The sequence below is a fragment of the Telopea speciosissima genome, chromosome 7 (assembly GCF_018873765.1).
Source record: "Telopea speciosissima isolate NSW1024214 ecotype Mountain lineage chromosome 7, Tspe_v1, whole genome shotgun sequence".
NCBI lineage: Eukaryota > Viridiplantae > Streptophyta > Magnoliopsida > Proteales > Proteaceae > Telopea > Telopea speciosissima.
Window position 1 is genome coordinate 35,620,801 of NC_057922.1, and position 20,613 is coordinate 35,641,413.

At 40.5% G+C, this 20,613-nt stretch overlaps 1 protein-coding gene across 1 annotated transcript; it reads right to left on the reverse strand.

Annotated features, from left to right (window-relative positions):
• Window positions 1-742: 742 nt before the first annotated feature.
• On the reverse strand, window positions 743-20,291 carry LOC122668828 (autophagy-related protein 18a-like). The gene is made up of 4 exons (XM_043865368.1): window positions 19,016-20,291; window positions 1,902-2,109; window positions 1,466-1,592; window positions 743-975 (listed from the first exon to the last, which is right to left on the reverse strand). The coding sequence occupies exons 1-4, from the start codon at window positions 20,234-20,236 to the stop codon at window positions 885-887; spliced, it is 1,647 nt and encodes a 548-aa protein (XP_043721303.1). The 5' UTR covers window positions 20,237-20,291; the 3' UTR covers window positions 743-884.
• Window positions 20,292-20,613: the final 322 nt, after the last annotated feature.

The following is a 20,613-nucleotide window of genomic DNA, read 5'->3' on the forward strand; positions in this document are numbered from 1 at the left end:
CATTGCCCTTTGAGCTCCCTATTGTTTTCGGGAATTGAACAGCTCGTCTAAGCGCCACAAAGCTTGCTGGACAAGATACCGGTTATCCCAAACGCACGGTTGCGTTATAGGGTGGATGGGCTATGATTGTAAAAGTAAAGTAGCTTGGGAATGTAAATAGGTTTTTCTATTTATTGGCCTAAGATTTTCTATTGTTTTCTGCAAAAATGCTTTTGAAAAATCCGTCATTTATCATCATAAGCCTAATCTCAGTTAAATGAGGTCTGGTACATGTATCATTGCCCTCCAATAAGCTCTATCCAAGTTCATACTTGATACAAGACCTAGACAATGCATGTCCTTCATCACAACTTCTCCTATGGTCATTTAGGCTTGCCCTTAGCTCTTTAGCTTCCTTCAATTGAGATCATATCACTCCTCCTTACTAGGGCATCACTAGACCTCCGTTGAACAAGACCATACCACCCCAAACAACTCTATTGGAGCTTGTCATTAATCAGACCAACTCCCAAGTCAGCCTTAAACCTTAAGTTCTGCTAATCACATTGTACACAAAACCTGGAATAAATTTGAAATTAACCAGCACAAAACTAAGGTAATCTCAGGAAACACAGTATTTGTTTTGGATGGTTACCCGGGTATACAACGTCCAGACATACAACATACAATATGTCCTCTGTAAACAGAAAATGCTTATTTGCATACATTTCTCTTTTTCTTCTCTTTTTTTTTCTTCTGGCAACTATCTACATTCTACAAGCACCCATCTCTACTAAGATATTTACAATTTATTCAGTCCCAAAAAGAGATTTTAGAAAAGATAATATCTCAAAGACACTAAAAGAAGTCAAAATTAGAAATTAAAAACTGCCTTCAGCTCTAGTCTAGGAAGTCTCATCTGGCTTCAGGAAGTTGTAATATTCCAGTTGAGTCATCTCACCACCAGTCACCGGATCAAACTGACACCGATAGAAGCTGCACATCCAACACATGTCGTCAAATTACTCTTCCCACTGCTAGGCAAAAAAAGTACAACTTTAAAGGACAAATGAATTAAGATTTCAATGTTAACTTTCTTTTCTCATTATTTGTCCTTAACTAGCCAAAACTTTAGACCCTATCTGTATTAGGGATCAGGTTGGTCTAGGCTGCTACCAATCTTGGTTGGTCCTGGTCAGATTGATCCTTCAGACCATGAAAAAAGGGCTGGTAACAACCAGTTCCAGAAAAATATACAATCCATTAATACTAATATATGGATAGACAGGACGACACCCTCTGAAGTTTGTCTCAACATATGCCAAATTTTGAGTGCCATCTCTCAGAAGGATCACCACGTTTGGGATTTCCCCAAGTATTTTCAAACATCCAACTAGTTCTCAAAATACTGAGCCTACATGGGTGAGAGCTGCCATGGGGCTTTAGCAACATTTCATTAAAGAATTTCAATAATTTGAAACCTCACCTTCCATCCATGCCGAGAACGAGAATAGTATTCTTCTGATGACCAAAAGCAACAATGTACTGAGAATCTTCATGCAGACGAAATTGTGCCACTGACCATTCTGAGCTAAAATACTTTGGCAACACCCCTGCACACATAAAATGCAACCTGGTTTTAGGAAACCTTTTGGCTTCATTGGCTCACTCAGGTAAATACCAATTAAAAAATATTATAGTTTACAAGCAAAAATCATCCACCAAGGGAACAACAAACCCCCTCCCCCCTCCAAAAAAAATAACAGGAAAGAAATGTCTAAAGCAGTAGAGGGAACATAAAATATACCATGAGTTTCTCAGGCAGGGTCAACTGATCATAATACCATTCCAACTGAAGCATTTCATTACATTGTCTTAATTATTCTATTAAAACAGATAGAGCAAAACTAAAGAGATGATACCTTTAATGAAGGAGAGTGATGAACCAGTTGATGGGGCAGCATTATTGGGACCAGAGACATTTTGTGTATTATCATTTCCTGGAGATCCTGAATTAACCTTGAGGCTGAAGACATGAACTGTGCCCTTGTCACTTGACACGGCTAGCCACTGTGCAGTAGAAGAGAAAGCTAGGCTGTAGATCTCTGCTCTATCAGCACCCCTACGGACCTGCATCATATATCCGTGCTTTCACAGTATAAGGGAAGGTGCAGAGAGAATGAAAAAATGTACCAGCTTATTAAGACCGACTCTAAACTAAAAGCAAAAAAGCTGCCAAAGTTGTCTGTCCAAGTCAATGAGTGCTCCATTTGATGAATTTACTGGTAGATCTATCATCTATTTGATTCCCAGGCTCACCATGTTGCATATGCTCTCCCTCACAGTTCATCGTTAAATTTTATAGATGGAAATTGAAAAGTTTAAATTTTCTACAGACTTATTTTCTTTTTTGGGGGGTGCATTCAACGAGCTTTCCAGATATCTAGTAAGAGTAGGCTCTTGTCTACAAAATTAATCCATTTGGAATCATGTTCTGCACTTCAACAGAAACTTAGCCTAAGGGTGTCAATGACTGAGGATTAACAAATGTTATAATTACAGCAGTAAAAGGCTTATATTTCATGTAATTGATGCAGATAAAACCCAGAAGTAGGTTTATTTTGGTGGAAATAAAACTTTGATTGGGTTATATATACGTTGGGCCTTTGGTTCAATGGGTTTTGTTTGTAATAAGCCCATTTTAATGGGCCTAAAATACGGGTAAGTAGGAATACGAGATTTACTTTATTAGTTAGACTAGTTACAGTCTACTGCTTAATTTGAATTGCTATTAAAGCATTTTAGTTACAGGGAAAAAAAAAAAAAGCTTATGATGAGCATCTATTTGAGTCAACCACTTCTAAGATCTAATTCCAGTTTTTTCTTATGTAGAGGAAACGCTTCACAATCTGCAGTTCTACACTCAAGGGAAGAAATGTTCTTGGTGATTGCAGGACCTTGGACCCCCAGATAGGGCTTTCACGCCTTAGAAAGTTAGAATATTGCCCTGCCACAAAAAGAGATTGCTCGCCAAAGAATCTCTGAGCAGATGAAGGAACCAGCAATGGTGATGCAGTTCAAAGGAAGTCAAGGAAGTTACTGTTCACGCGAAGAGTGGTGTAGGTCCATTGGAGATATTCAAGGGAGGAACCAAGCCCAAACTAAGTTCAGTTGGTTCAAGCCAGACCCTACAGTCCTAAATATTCTAGTCCAAGTTTCAGTGAACTCCGGTCAAAATGGATCAAGAGTAATTAATGCATGTCTGCTGAAAAAAAGATCAATTAATTCCAGTCCAAGACTTATTCAAGAAGTTTCAAGAGCAATATGTGCTCAAACAGAAAAGTATTAATTAGTTAGCTGTAACTAGTATCTAAGGTAGTGAAGTCTTATTTCAGCAATAGGTCAGTTTCCTTGTTGTGAAAGACCTTGAAAATGTAAAGCTCATTAATTGGTCAAAAAGCCTAGGAGGAAGTCACATAAGAGCATAGAACCCTCCCAGCCACTCTACATAAGGAGCTGCCTGTAAACTAATGGAACAACAGAATTTGAATGAAATCTTGGTTCTGGTTTTTGCCACTGGCTGTGGGAAACAGTTTAGGAGAGAGTCCTATGAGAGGTGAGAGGCCTAGGCGTGAGTGAGAGACTCTTCCATATATCCCATCTTCTTCCCCTATTCTCCTAATCGATACCCCTGTTTTATTTACTGTTCAAACTTCTCTATGATCCTATCTAGTAAGGATTCTGATTCTATTGCCAGGATCTCGTTATTTTCGTATCAGAGACCATGGAGGGAAGTTCAAATAACCCCAGTCCAGCACCTCGAAATCTTCAACTTGCTGACCTCATTAAGGTGATGAAAACACAGTTCAAGGAACTGTAGGACCGCATGACTGCTATCGAGAACAAGGTTGAAGCCAAATATGGGCACTTTGCTAAGTTCTGGCTCCAAAGCCCAAAGAATGCTATCATGGCAACAATCCGGAGAATTCTATGATGTAATTCTTCCTGAGGAGGAGATTGAGGAACAGCCTACTAATGAAGAGGATGGTATGGTGACCCGTGGCACTAATGTCTTATGTTTGGTTCCATAAACAGAGATTAATAAGGACGACCATGATGAGGAATCTAAGGTGTCTACTACTATAATGAAAGCTGAAGCAGAGGGTGAAGAAGTTAACAATACCGTTACAGAAGACCACGTGGGTACATCCTTAACTCTTGATGATGATTGCAACGTTGCACACATCGAGTTTGTTATTCCACCCGAACTCTGAAGAGAGAGCTCCTAAGGTAGAAGACTTTATTTTGAAGAGAAATCTTCTAAGTTAGAAGACTTAAATCCTAAAGTTCCTACAATACCAGAGTTTTGTTTGGGATTGGTCAAAGTTGTTATTCACATGCTGCTACTCCGTCGTCTCTACAAAACTCGAGGTCAAGTTTTTTTCAAGCCAATGAGAACTGAAGCAATTCAAGGAAGTCAAGGAAGAAATACAGAAATAGGGCACTGTTAACCTATCCTACAGTTATGATCAATAGGCTGACCAACAGTAACTTTCAGCGGTAGCAACAAGCCTTCAAATTCTTCTCAGGAATAGGTTGAATCACAGATAATAAAATAGAACAGAAGAATAAACAACAAATAGAGAAGAGGGAAAGAAGGGATAGAGACGGGTCTCTCACCACACTCTCACAGAGCAACTGTCTCTCACAGCACACAAAGTACAAAGCTATGTTTTCTCCAAACTCCAAAATCATATGGGGATAGTCCCTTTTCTTGTATTTATAATATAAGTAAATCAATATCCTTTTCTTGTATTTATAATATAAGTAAATCAATACAAACAAAACTCCCCATTAGTGGGAAGGCTGGGAAGGCTGGACAAAACAGCCCTTGCCAATAACGATTTAGATCCCGTCCCCCTTACAAAATAGAAAGTAAGGAACTAGAAACCCACACAAATAGAAACTCCAAGACTGCTATTACAATAAATAAAAAAAAAGGTCAGCATTCTCTGTGGGGGAGCGTGGCCCCTGCAGGGTAAATAATTTAAGAAGGGCACCACGAAATCTGATAAAATGTCTTCTTTAACCAATCTGTAAGATGGCTATTTGGGTCAGAATCTGGTTTGGACTTTGGGCCTAATAACTCCATCACATAAGCCCAAACATGACTTCCATAAATCAACATATGAGCCCACGAACAGTGTTGTGGTCCTCTTCTTCTTCAACCTTCGATCTACATCAACTTGCCGTGTCTTAAAAAAACTCGACCTCGAATTTTGTATAGTTTAGGGACAATATTGACATGGTGCACATCCAGTTTCAGACCGAAAAATTATTCTGGTAGATCACGAACATAGGAAAACAAGTATTCAAGACGTGGCCCTTTCTCCTCGTAAATTCAGGTGGCATGATGAACTCGACGTGATCGACTTCAACAACAGGTGTGCACTTGACTGTCATGTTCATTGAGCCTTCTACAATTGTGTCGTCGACCACCTCCTCAAACTCAAGCTCTTTAGTTTCTTCTTCCTTATTCTCAGTCACCTCAGTTGTTTCTTCAACCACTACTTCAGTTGTAGTGTAGTCTCTCATCGTCCACTGCTTCAGTTTTCTCTATTTTGATTCCACGTAGACCTCTTCGGTAGGACACTCTACTTGTTGCTCTTCCACCTTCAAAACTTCGACAGCTACCATGGTAGCATTCCTTGGAAGTGGAGGGCATAGGTGACCAAAGTTGGCTTCAAAATTTTGCTCAACAGTAGTCATGCGGTCTAATAAATGCTTCAACTCTCTATAAACATAATCATGAGCCTCTGGGTTTTGTTGGCCAGGTCAGAGAGATGCCATTCATTGCTGAACATGGTTGGCTCCGATACCAAATAATGTAGGAATAGGGCATTGTTAACCTATCCTACAGTCAGGATCAATAGGCTGCCCAACAGTAACTTCCAAGGGTAGCAACTAGCAACAGGCCTTCGATTGCTTCTCAGGAATAGGTTGAATCACAGAAAATAAAATAGAACAGAAGAATAAACTGCACATAGAGAAGAGGGAAAGAAGGGATATGGATGGGTCTCTCACCCATGACCTCACCGTATTTTGGTCTCTCTCCGATGGCCTCTCACCACACTCTCTCGCAGAGCAACTCTCTCTCACAGCAACATGGTTGCAAAACAACACTCTCTTTTTTCTATTCATTCAAACTGTTGGTGGCTGAAAATACAGCCCCATCCTTTTATTTATAATCTTGCAATTAAAAAGAGAAGAATTATTGTGGGCTTCAATGGACTTCCAAAATCGTGATTGGATTCCTCCCCCCTTACAAATTCGAAACCCAAATCAAATAGAACTCCTAAATCCAAGTTTCTAAAACTGAAAGTAGGAAAAAAACTGAAAGTAGAAACTATCTAACCAACTAGTTATTACAATGAAGGGAGAATGTTTTCTGCGTGGGACGCAGGGGCCACGCCCACGCACAACAGGGGCCGGAATGACCGCCAAGCCCCCCATGTATCACAGAAATTCCGCCCCCTTTTATGCCACCGCGAGCACTCTCATTGGCTGGCACACGCGGCATGACCCGTGTCCCACCCAGAAAACAGCACCCCTACAATGAATAGAAAGTAGCAAAAATCTCAGCAGCCAATCTTCTATGCCAGCTGTCCAGGTGGGGCCCATGCGACAGTTGAAAAATCTTTTAATATCCCTCTCCAAGCAAAAGCAGCAACCTACCCCTAAAAATCCTCCACCTTATGGCCATCCATTCCAGAAAATACCCAAGACACAAGGCTGGAATGGGACCCACCAAATCATGTCACATATTCTCCACAATCTTCTCAAGTTCTTCTCTTTGCAAGCTGTCAATGGCCCCACAGAAAACTCCTTAAATCATTCCCACACAACTGCATCTTGACTCCAGAATAAATCTGGAAAATCACCCGTGATTATTCTCAATATGGGGCCCACGGAATCTACCAAGAATCTCCACCAACCTGTGTCGTTCATATCTCCAAAGAAGGCCCAGGTAATCTTCTAGAAACTACAGATCGCAGGCCATGTTATGGGGGAGAATATGTATTTGATATCCCAAAACTCACTGCTGGCTCTATCTCTTCTTTGGACATAATCGATGGGCTGAATGTGGTCCAAATCATGAGCCAGGTGTACGCTTATGACACAAATTCCTAAGCTCTTCCACATCTCTATTGGAATACCATCTGAACATATTGCTTTATCTATTTTCATCTTCATTAAAGCTTCCTTTACTTCAGACACCCTAGTTTTTCATATATATCAACGACTTGTAGTTTGGTGATGACTATTAAAAACCTTTTAAAACACTATCACTTGTATTGCTTTCATTTAATAAGTTGTAGAAATAGTTTTCCCGTCTCTCTTTAATATCTTCACTTTGAATGCATCTAATATGGTTGAAATCTCTAATCTTCCTTTTCCTCATTTTAGCTAGTTTATAGATATTCTTCATCGCACATACTGAGGAAACAACTCTATCCTCAAACACCATCACTTCGTTCCTCCAACATACTCTAACTAGTGCCATTACCTAACGATGGTCCCGCCTATGCACGGTCTTAAGAGGGGTGAGCTTGGAGAGAGTCCTAATCTTTGGCATTTTTTTGCAAAGTGGCCTCTCTTAAGACTCGAACCCAAGTATTTTCCATGGAAGCCCAAACCTTTTACCATTGCTCCAAGCAATGGCCCCTCTCCCAAATACTCTTAACTGATAGCCTGTAAAGCCATCCTCCAAAGAATACTAGCAGCATAGCAAAAGCACCATTGAATGCGATCAACAAATATCCATTGTAGAAAAAGAAGATTCGTAGAATCATTGCATTACTCATTCAGGTAGGGGATGCTGAAGAGAGGTATTGGGGTTGTAGAATCTAGAGAAAGGGAACACAGTTGCTAATGTAAGACTAGAACCAGAATAGGTACACTATCCATAACTTCCACTATCCACGATCACTTGTGATGTCTAAGGTCCACTAACCATTAAAGTATAAAAAATACAATGTCAGCGCCAATCGTCACCTTTTGCTTCTGTAACCAAAATTCTATTCACCACATTGACTTTGTAGATTTCTTCAGTATCATCATCCAAGAGGTCATCATCATTGTCACCATTAAGGGCTGCAGTGACTGCCTAATCATCATCGATCTGAGGCTCGCAAATCTGTACATCAGGGTTGGCTTCTATACCCGCAATGACTGAATTTAGTGTCTTCATGGCTGGACACGGTCGACTCTGATACCAAATAATGAATGACTAGAACCAGAATAGGTCAAATCCCAAGCAAGATCAAATAGAAAACCTCCAGAGATTTGGGAGAAAGAGGCAAGAACCATATATCTCAGAGAGGTCATATTTCTTTCGGTTGGTAGAAATGGAACGGTTTCATTATCTGTTGAAGTTGTTGAAGCTGCAGTGGTAACAGATCTTGGACTTGGCAGAAACTTGAAATTGATAAGAATACCCAATAGATTGATGTGAACAACCTGCAGAGAATTTCCAGCAAACTTGAACGGCTTATTGAGATAGGCTAGGGCAGAATTAGGGTTTAATGATAAAAATCAATAGAAGGGATGGGGGAATGGAATGGGCATCTCACCCTAGACCTCTCACCTATCCTATCTCAGGATTTCAACATTGCATAAGCAACTTTTCTATTCATTCAAATTCGTGTACAATGCTGGCCTCCCTTACAAACTTATGTAGAAGACTCAAAAATAGACTTAGACACTAAAAAGGAAAGGCCTAACCAAATTCTTAACTTTTAAGGTAACCAAAATTGACTAGGAAAGTCAAATAATAAAGAAAACAGACTCAAAATAAGACTCTAACTAAACTAATGAAACAAATCCCATTTTCCTACTTTCTACCCATATTTTAGGCTCATTAAATTGGCCAATTACAAAGAAAACCCATGAGATCAAAGGCCCAACACATATATAACCCAACCCAAAGCTTATTTCCAATAAAATAAACCCCTTAGATAACTTATCTGCATCAGTTGCACAGCGATGGAAAGGAGTGATCGATCAAAGTTTAGAATCGGGATATTAAACAAGACAAGTTAATTAAATCGGGAAAAATGTCATTTTACAACAATGTGATTCCCTTAATTGTCCAAAAAGATTTTGCCATGCGGCAAAATTTCAAGCAATTCCAACCACGACTATGCACTCTTCCATAGTCCTGGATTTTCATAGTTCTATTTTGCTACTTGGCAAACTCCCTTCGTGCTGAAACTTGACATGTGAGCAGGGACCTAGGAGCATAGTTCAAAATCTCGCAAAATCTCGATCGAGATTTCGAGAATTTCGACCCCCTCGAAACAAAAAAATACTAAATTTCGACCGAAATTCTCGAGATTTCGTGATATTTCGAGATTTTGAAAATCTCGAGAAAATGCTTTATATAAAATACCATGTTTCGATAGTCTCGGTCGAAATTTCGACCGAGACTGAGAAACAGAGCATTTTTCCTCTTTTGCTTGGTTTTTGAAGGTTTTTGCTTATTTCTTCTTCAATCTTCCACTTCCCACTTGAATCCTTGCCACATCTACACCGGAATCACTTGGAGAACAAACTTCTTAGCACATCTGTGAAGCCTTTCCACTATTTCAGGTAAAACCATATTCTCAAAATTGATTTTTTTTAGGGAAATGCTTGATCAACATGTTTGTTTGTGATGAAATAAATATATGTTAGACACCGGAAGCCGATCTACGACTTCACGGTGTCGAAATTTTTTTTTGGTATATATATTATTTATTTATTTTTCTACTTCAAAAATTGGATTTATTTACAACAAAAATAAAAAAATAATAGGGGTTATGTATATTGTATGGTGATGAATTAAATATATGTTAGACACCATTGGCCGATCTATGGCCTCATGGTGTCAAAAATATTTTTCTGCCAATAATTAATTATTTTAATTTTTGAAAATTATAAAAAATATTTAAAAAATTCAAAAAAATAGCAAAAAATAAGAAATAATATGAGGTTTTTGTTTTAAAATTATTGAAAAATGTAAAAGTAAATTGTACATACTTCTTATTTGTTACCCATTTACATATCTTTTTGATTTTGTTGTGCTAGGCCAATATTTATTTGAAAAATATTTTTAAAAATTGTTTTTAAATATGAGAAAAATATGAGGGTTAGGGGAAAAATACTAAATTGTCATATACTTATATACTTGTGTTAGTGCTCTTAAATCTTAATTCTTAAACATTTAAAATTTTAAACTAAAAGAATTGATGTGCTTCAGTGATTAATGAATTGTCTTTTATTCATGCAACAGTAAACTAGTCTGATTATGACAAACCGTGGTAAACGACAGAGCCAGAGTCAAGAGGGGCAGAGGCAGCCGGCCCAGACCCAGGAGGAGGAGAGCACACCCAGGCGCACTAGGGGTGACATTGCATGGTTGCATGGCACTCCAATTGATGGGGATAAAAGAAAATCCCAATGCAACTATTGTCACATGCAGTTTTTGGGAGGTGGTGCCACTAGACTCCAACAACATCTAGCTGGGAATTCTCCTGAAGTGGTCGCATGTCATATGGTCCCTGTGGAGGTATCTAGGGTTGTCATTGATTACATGAAGGGAGGGAGTAAGAGGAAGGCTCAGAGGGAGAAGGCAAAAGTAGATCTTGAGGAAGCAGTGAGGTATACAGCGGGAGGCCAATCAAGCCATCGTGATGATGATGATGATGACAGTGATGATGTCTATGTTCCTGATGATATAGAGACTGAGCAAGAGGCTAGGGATTGGAGACGAGCACAGATGATGAGCAGAGCCAGTTATCATGAGGATCAGGAGAGAGTCGAGAGACAGAGAGTAGGTGGTAGTGGAGGAGCTAGTACCTCTAGAGCTGGTGCTAGTGGTAGTGGAGGAGCAGGTACAAGTGGAGGAGGTGGGTTGCCTAATCCCTTTAGGAGATCACAGAGTACGAGGGCAGCTCCCCCTTCGCCTCCACCACCACAAGATGACCCAGCACTTCACCAAGCACCTGGTGTTTATAGAAAGAAAGGCAACAAACAACCAAAAATCAAAGGAGCATGGAAAAATCTGAAGGGGATGGTGAAGGAATCTATAGCTAAGTGGATGTTATACCATACCATCCCAGCAAACACAGCACAAGGCCCCTTTTATCAGACTATGATAGATTCCGTTGCTGAGGCTGGCCCAGGGTATAAGGGGCCCACCCCATATGAGATTATGAATGTGTATTTGCCCCAACAGAAGAGAGAGCTTGAAGACTACATCAATGAAATGAGGGGGCTATGGGAGAACTATGGGGTGACCATAATGTGTGATGGTTGGACTGGTCCTACAAGAAAGTCCATCATCAACTTTATGGTGTATTGTGATGGGAGGACAGTCTTTCCGAAGTCTGTTGATGCATCCAAGGAGAAAAATGATGCAAAGTATATCTACAAATTGCTTAAGGAAGTGGTAGAAGATGTAGGAGTGGGGAACGTTGTCCAAATTGTAACGGACAACGAAAGCAACTACAAGAGTGCCGGTGAGAGGTTGATGCAAAACAATAAGTACCGGTTGTTTTGGACTCCATGTGCTGCCCATTGTATAGACCTCATGTTGAAGGACATGGGAAAGATCAAATTGGTACAACATGTCGTGGAAAAGGCAAGGCAAATGACCAACTTTGTCTACAACCATGGGTTTGCACTAAACCTCTAGAGGGAGAAGTGTGGGGGTGACTTAGTGAGGCCAGGCATAACTAGATTCGCCACCAACTACATTGCACTCAAGAGTATAGAAACCAAGAAGTCAGGACTGAGATCAATGTTTGCTTCTGAAGACTGGTTCAACTAGAATGGGTCCAATACCCATGGTGGTAGGGAAGCACAAGCTACAATTTCATCGGATGACTTTTGGTCTAAGTTGCATAAAGTGGTACAACTTTGGACCGAGTGGTCAAGGTTTTGCATATAGTTGATTCTCGCTATCAAGGGACCAACCATGCCACATCTATATCTTGTCATAGACTTGATGAATGAAGGTGTTTACAATGCAAATCCACGAGGTAGCAAACACTTTCTCAAAATTATCAAGGAGCGCTGGGAAAATCAACTTATGCATCCACTGCATAAGGCTGGTGAGTGTACACTCTTTGTTTTTTTATGCAATTACATCTTTTAAAGTTAATTTGAAGGATATATTACTAACTAGTCAATATGTAATGTCAATTTCAGCATATTATTTGAACCCCAAGTACCAATACATCATAGGCTTGGGTTGAATAATAGTCTTATTGACGTGATCAAAGAAGTAGTTGCCAAGTTGGAGCCGAATAGTAAATTACAGACGATATGCAACAATGAGGGAGTCTTATAAGTTATAATTCATTTGGAATTACTCAATTCAATACTAAATAGTAACGAGTCATTACTAATTTTAAATATTTTCCAAATGATTATAGTTGAAGACTTTTAAGGATGCATTGGGAAGTTTTGGAACCGAAGCTGCACAGCAAGGCCGGACACGCGGTGATGCCGGTACTCATTAGTCATTACTCAATTCAATATCTTATTCTTTTGAAATGAAGGTGACATGTTTCTTTTGTTGTAATGCAGCTGAATGGTGGGTGTTGTATGGGGGTTCGGCAAACAATTTAAGAAAAATAGCAATCAAGGTTCTCTCCCAAACATGTTCAGCATCTGGCTGTGAACAGAATTGGAGTACATTTTCTCTCATCCACTCCAAGAAGAGAAATAGATTGGGTTCTGAACGTTTCTCTGACTTAGTGTATGTGCATTATAATTTGAGGTTGAAGATGCAACACATACGCATGGGACAAGAGGGTATCAGGAAAAATATCGATCTCGCCGACATTTTCCAGGTGGAGTCAGATGATGATCCTATTGTTGATTGGGTGAGGGATAGAGGTGAGCCAGTGTTAGATCAGCCTGGAGGTAGACCTGACCCCATGATAGCTGAACACATAGAAGCTGATGTGGATGACTTCATGGCTGCAGAGGGTGAGGTACATGCACGGGACGCGTCACCCATACCATTCCAGTCTATTGGTGGTGTTGATGAGGAGGATGAAGATTGGTCTATGTCATCTGGTGGAGATGGTGGTGGTAGAGATGGTGATGGTGGAGATGGTGGTGGTGGTCCTGGTGGAGATGGTGATGATGGAGGTGATGATGAAGGTAATGATGGACGTGATGATGATGGTGAAGGTGGTCAAGCATATGAGGGAACTCGAGTCCCGTTTGTGGTACAAGAGCAGAAGAGGCAATCCGTGCCCCCACCGCCCCACACGCACCACACGGCCCACATCGTCCACCTCGACCTACTCGAGAAAGCGGCGTGGCCAATCCCGCCCGGTGGTCGTGGTAGTGGTACTAGTAGGCGGTGAGCTTATGGACATTGATGCCATATCGGCTCTGTTGGTGGATCGAGTATTGGCGATAGAGACGATGAGATCGAGTGGGCATTTCCGTGCCCCATCTTTTCATGTAGACAGCAGTCCATCTCAAGACAATCGAGCATGGTTCATCTCATTCACATCCATGTGGCGAAGGGCATTCAGGCGAGTACCCTTGGAGGCGCAGCCTATATCTTCTCCATCCATTCCCAGTTTTGAGTATGACTCCCACTCACAAGGATATAGTGGATCGTCTTTTGTGCATGACTTCTTTTCCTACACGGCTACCCAACCCACACTGCAGCCGACAACCCGTACATGCTCCCGGAGCCGTCATATGACTCATATCATAGTGGATCAGTGGGTAGTACTTCTTCACAGTTTGGTGACCTATATCCTAGGATAGGTTACCTTCAGCATGTTGATGATGCAGTTTACATGGTCACTGTGGATGACTACACCTCGCTTCTTCTCCCAGACTATGACGTGGCATGCATTTGTCCTACAGTCGGAGAGCAATATACGTCAGCTCCAGCGGACCATGAGTGGGGTTGATCCTGGACGGCGGAGTAGTTATTATTAGCAAATTTGTAAACATTTGAGATGAATGATGACTAGTTGACTACTTGACTTGTAGCCTTGTAGGGGACAATTGGGGATATTGACATATTGTGATTTGGAATGTTTGATATCATCTTCTTAAATCTTAACTCTTAAGTTGTTATTTGTTAACTTGTTATTGACTTGATGTCTTATGTACTTAATATTATGATTTATGACTTAACTTATGAGTCATTATGTTTCCAACTTAATTCCAAGTCAATTTACTTGTTTAATGTACAATGTGTATGTGTAAATGTGTAATTAACTAAGTTATACACTTATACATTAGGGTTCGACCGTACGTTGCCAATCAATGGTGCACATCCAAAACACCATTTTGGGTGACTATTTTTGCAATTTGAACATTTAAATGTGTTTATATAGCCTAAAATAGGGTTTCCATGAAGTTTCAGGCCTTAACTTGGCCTAAAACCCACCGAAATGACCAATCAAAACATACCAGAAAAAATACAATATTTCGACCGAAATATCTGAAATTTCGAATATTTCGGATATTTCGATCAGCTCGAAATACCGAAACGAAACGAGTTCTCGAACTATGCCTAGGAGTCTACTTGTCCTAGTTGGATAGGAGTGTCAAATTATAATCTATTTTGGCTACTCCAAGTAGTAGTTTGACTTCCAAGTCAGTTTAGGATTGTTAGCCCGATAGTTTATGAATTCTATATATAGATTTGCTGGCCTATGGACTAACCCACGAATTTATGAAGAATATTAAAGTTTTGTTCCAGATTTGGCATTGCAGATTCATGATGTGTTGGATGAATTTCCAGAAGTGCGAAGGTGGAATCCGAGTGGAAGAGTAAATTCTCTTCATGGATTAGGTGGATAATGGATTCCTGATTTATCCTCTCTTTTAGTTTCTAATTCTTCCTGCTCAATTTTTCAGGTTAGCTTTCTCCTCTTTTTTTAAACCAGCAGCGCCCCTGTTTTCCCTCAAGTTTCTGTTTGCTTTCTACTTCCACATCTCGCGGAATTCTATTTAGAATTGGTTCAAACTTCAGATTTAAGCTTTTGGTTACAGGCTCTCATGATAGAGGGCGGACCTTGGTGCAACGGTAAGGTTGGTCCATTGTGACCAGGTGATCATGGGTTCGAGTCTGGAAACAGCCTCTCTGGGAAAGCAGGGGTAAGGCTGGATACATTATGACCCTCCCCAGACCCCGCAATGGCAGGAGACTCGAGCCCTGGGTACACCCTTACCAGCTCTCATGATATATGTGATGAAAATCTGAATATTATTGTTTAACTTTCCAGCTCCAGCAAACCTGCTCTGGTATCCTAGTCCCAGTAGGAGAACCCTTTGCACCACTGGTTTGCTGTCAGATCTCTGAGATCTTTGGAGGGCTGACAGTACTCTCAGCATAGAGTACTCGACCAGAGCATATCTGATAGCTCTATTCTCTGCTATAAAATTTCTCTATAAATTGTTCAGTTTACTCTGTTCTGGTGATACTGAGTTTCTGCAACTCACGCTCTAGTTCTAGTTTGGGACTGGTTATTGCATTAGCCTACGACCTTTTCAAAGGGTAGATACTGATATTTTAAAACAGGATTGGATCCAAAGAATAATGGGTTGCCATTTGATAAGAAAAATCAAGGATTTATTAATCTACTCCATGCAGAGTTGCAAACTGTGTTTATGACATTACAATAAATATGCATTACCTAAATGTACTATCCCTTTGTGAGTATTAACAGTTAAACACTTAACAATCTGAATTATTACAATGGGAGTCAAGACTTATAACCTCAAAACTTAGAGAAAGAGCATACTACACACAAAGAAAACTGAAATGAAAATTACAGGATCAAACTAAATGAAAACGAGTAACAGAACTTTTAGGTTTAAAATGGAACAATTAAAGAACCCACAGCATTACTACCTAAGGCAATGAATTGTTGATTCTCCTAAAGGCCATGAAAGTTGCAGTATAAAGCACAAAAGCCAGGCATGGAAGAGATGTAACAGCAGATGAGATTGAGCCTTACACTGACATTGGAAGTAGTGGTGCAGACCTAAAAGGACTACAAGCCAAGATCGAAAACTGATAAAGAATAGGGTTTTGAACTGAGCTTGGTTTGATGAGGCTAGGGTTGATTAGGGTGGTTGATTGCTGGGTCTAATGGAAGGTAAGATAGGCCACGACTAAAAGGGTTATGGATGGGATTTTAAAGGCAGAAAGGGTTTGCAAATGGAAGAGGGTGCAGGGACTGATTAAAGGATAGCTTAAAGAACTTACTTGAAGATGGACTGCCGTACTTGATAGCCTTAAGACTGAAATAGTAGAAGGATAAATAAATCAAACAACTAGAGTTTCACTAGTGTCCCATCATAAGCTACTATTAAGCCTAATCCCGTATGCCTTCCTTGTACCCACATTTTAGGCCCATTAAAATGACCCATTACAAAGAAAACACATGGAATCAAAGGTCCAATGTATGCATAACCCCACCAAGGCTTATTTCCAATAAAATAAGCCCATTTATGTGACTTATCTGCATCAAGTAGTACCTAGAAAGTAACTGGTGGATGGCCGGTAGGGAGTGGGAAGAAATCTGAGAGGGGGTCTCAGAGTTGCAGGGGAGGAGAGGAAAACGCATAAGAAGAAGGGGGGAGAAGAGTGCACACGAACAGCCACACTGGCTCCAAACCATAACTCAACCATTCCATATTCAATCTGAAATTTCATCCTAATACAAGCTATTTAAAACAAGAAAATACAACTAACAAAGGAAACCTAGTACCCACTTGATAACCTTACAGGTGTTTCTGTTCTGGTTATGTGCTGAGAAACAGCATAACCATTTTTTCATTTTCTGTGCTGAGAAACCCTTTTTGACTTGGTAAACCTGTTCTGGAGAACTGTTCTCCTTTCTTTTTCCTTTTTTTTTTTTTTTTAGCCAAGGACTCTGTATGCTGATTATAACAGCTGGTACATGAGCTTTGCTCTGGAGAAATCTGAAGATGATACGCCCTTCAATCCTCAAATCCATCTGCTCAAAACCCAGTTCCAGTTACTTAACTCAGTTACTATTCTGATTTCTTAGTTTAGTCAAGTTCCAGTTCTTGTTTTCAAAACCCAGAATCCTTAATTGATTTTTGAAATCCTGATTTAACTCTAATTCTTAAAATCTGGGTTTCTGAATCTAATTTTCTACTTCTGTTTTCTGATTTTCTGTTGCTAACTAATCCCTGATTACTGCCCTAACTGAACCCTGAATCCAGGTCTCTAAACTCTGCTATCGATTCTGCAAGTTGAGCAATCCTACTTACAGAGGGATTCCTTATTACTTAGAATCTGTCCATTAGAGTCAAACCCAACTTGCAGGATCATTCACCCTTCTAAAATAAACTTTTGACCTAATTTTCAGGCAGACCAGAATTCGTTTCATTAAATTCTCTTCTAATCTGAATATTGTTTCTTCACTACAGAGAGAGCGAGAGAGCGAGAGAGAAAATACATAGAGAGTGAGAGAGCGAGAGAGAAAGACAGGAGAAACACCCCTAATTGGGAGATTATGATCAATGATGATGGATGCGAGTACTAGACTTGCAATTAATCAACCAGGAATCGAGCAAATCATAAATGGAATAGAAAGAAACAAATGATTGAAATGATTTTAAATATTTTTACTTTGTCCTCCTCTATAATCAAACCAATGTTCTCTGGAGTGGAGAGATTTGGAGCTCCTCAATTGGGACCCCAACAACTCAAGTACATTACTTTTCTGAAAGATTCTTTCGATTGCTTCATCTTTTCATCGCTCGGACCCACCTTCTTAGACATCGCCATTGCAGAAGAGGAAGAAGAGGAAAATCTGTTGGCTTGAGAGAGAGAGAGAGCGAGAGTACCTGGATGAGACTCTTCGACCTGGTTCTACAGCAGTCGTGGAAGGAGACGATGAGAAGAAGCGGTTATGGCTGGCCATGAGGACGAAGAGAGCATATGAGAAGGCTGTCCTTTTTTCCTTTCACTCACGATTTTATCGAGCACACTTTTTCAATTTTGAGCCCAGAAATGACAGAACATGTTGGACATGTTCTGTCAAAAGTCTTCCAGGGAGCATAAATTTTGATTTATGTTTCCAAAAACAATCACAAAAAACACTTCGTTATCAAGCGGTTTTTGGGTGTTTTTCTGTTTCTCAGAATGGAAAAACACAAGAAACTGTTTCTCGTAAGGTTATCAAGCGGGCTTCTAGTAAACTTAGAAACATACTTTAACAAGGAAACAATCTCCTAAGATTCCTAACCAACTCTAACACTTGCACATGTATCCCACTTTCTAAAATTGACTGAATAATAAATTTATCTACCTAAATAAAATAAATTCTTAATATCCTACTAGACCCAAGACTCAAACTGGACCCGGTTCATCTCCATCTGGATACCCAACTGGGTTTGGGTCGGTCCAAGGCAGTGTATCTGCATCAGTAACTCTCAAAGAGAAACAGCATGACCTTAGATGCTTTAACATTCAGACAGCAGGGTTTTTTTTTATCAAATCAAAGGATTTGCTCAAGTCAGTAGAGGTCTATTCCGTTTAATCACGTGAATCAGCTGGAGACTGCTCATTCAATTTCCTTCTCCTGTGAGTTCAGGTTACATTTTCTTCTTCTCTCTTTATCCCTCTAATCAAATTCCCTCCCCCCCCCCCGCCTCCCCTTCCCTCCCAAAAAAAAATGGGGGGCTGCCATTAGCATCTCAAGTTTTCTTCGAAATGATGCCTGATAATCGTTTCCCAATTCGTGCAACTAGATTTTACACTTCTGAAAGAAATTGCACTCTCCTAAAGGAAATAACGGATAAGAACTCAACATGATTCCATAGCAGAACCCAAAAACCAGTGGAAACAAAACGACTTATGGGAAGAAGAAACAAGTAATACCACATCTCGAATGATTCTCTCCAGCAATCAGAATACAAAATATAGGGAAAACCAATGAATAGAAGAAACAGTTGAACTTCCACATACCTCTTGAATAAGAGTCCCATCAGAAGTATCATATATCCGAACTAGCGTGCCCTTGGTGCTAGCGGTAGCGAGCAATTTGCCATCCTGGGTAAGTGCGAAACACGCAATCCTCGAGTCATGAGCCATTATGAACTTTGTTCGCTTTGATCCATAATGCTCAACCCTAATCTGACCCTTCAGCAGTCCTGGGCAAACCAAAACAAGTGAACCCGCCACCTGTGACACAGCGCACAGCCCCTTGGGATTGGCAATCGTCTCAATTTGGTGCAATAGCTTCAAGTCCGCAAAATTGTACACGAATATTTTCTGCTCCAAAACCACAACAATACGATCACGCCGAAGCCGGACAGCACGCACCTCAGATCTAAATGACAACTCGCCGATGCACCGGCTCTGGTGATCGTCCCAAATCATGACCTTGTTGATCGGGTACTGCGGATCAGGTCCACCCCCTACAAGTGCAAGAATATTGCACCTAAAGAGCATTTCTACAACACCGATACCACCTCCATGATCAAAGTCTCTCCGGAAAATTTCGCGAAAGGGATCGCAGTTGTAGATCCGGAATCCATTATCTGTTCCAGCCGCAAAGCAGCCATGGTCCTGATTGAAGGAGAGGTGAAGGAGCGTGGGGACGGAAGACAGATTATTATGGAGATTGGGGTTGTCGCTAGGAAATTGAACGATAGAATAGGTGGGAGAAGGGTTATTGAAATTGGAAACAGTTTCTGAATCTCCATCTCCGCTAGGGTTTTCAGGGAAAGAATAGGTGGGGTTGGCGCCAAGGTTTTCAAGGAACGAATAGGTGTGGGGAGGGACATCGAAACTGGATTGAGCTTCTGAATCTCCATCTCCACTAGGGTTGTCAAGGAAAGCATAGTTGGGGTTGGCACTAGGATTCTGAACGAAAGAATAGGGAGGAGAAGGGGTATTGAAATTGAAATGAGCTTCAGAATCTCCATTTTCGCTAGGGTTGTCAAGAAAAGCATAGGTGAGAGAAGAAACATTGAAAGAACCTTCTTCATCTTCATCTCCATCTCCATCATATCCATCTACATCTTCATCTTTGACGTGCTTGTCAGCTTCAGCTCTTGGTTGTTGGTCAGAGATGGTGGCGATTTCATCCGGAGGAACGGTTGGAAAATTCGAATTAGGGTTAGAACTAGGATTAGGCTCAGGGAGAGGCCATGAAGGAGAAGAGCAGGCGGAGAGAGCCGCCATGGAGGAATTGGACTATGAATTACTATATCAAAAGTTCTCGTTGGAGTAAATCCAAATCATCGAGCAAAATGGCAGGTATAGGGAACCATGGTTTCAGAGTTCGGATGCCTTCTACCAAAAAAAAAGAGTTCAGATGCCTCGAACAAGGCAAAATTACCGTTGCATCCTCTACGCCAATGGTCAATGTGTCAGCATTCTTTCAATCACAGTTTCTCCTCTCCTCTCCTCTCCTCTCTCTCTCTTATCTTATTCGTGCACTCCCATGCACAACAGACTGAGAACAGTAGACCAGAAAAAAGGTCTGGATCTCAGTTACATGGAAATTGTCATCATTATAGAGCTAGCTATGTTTGGATGTCAAGAAAATAAAAGAAATT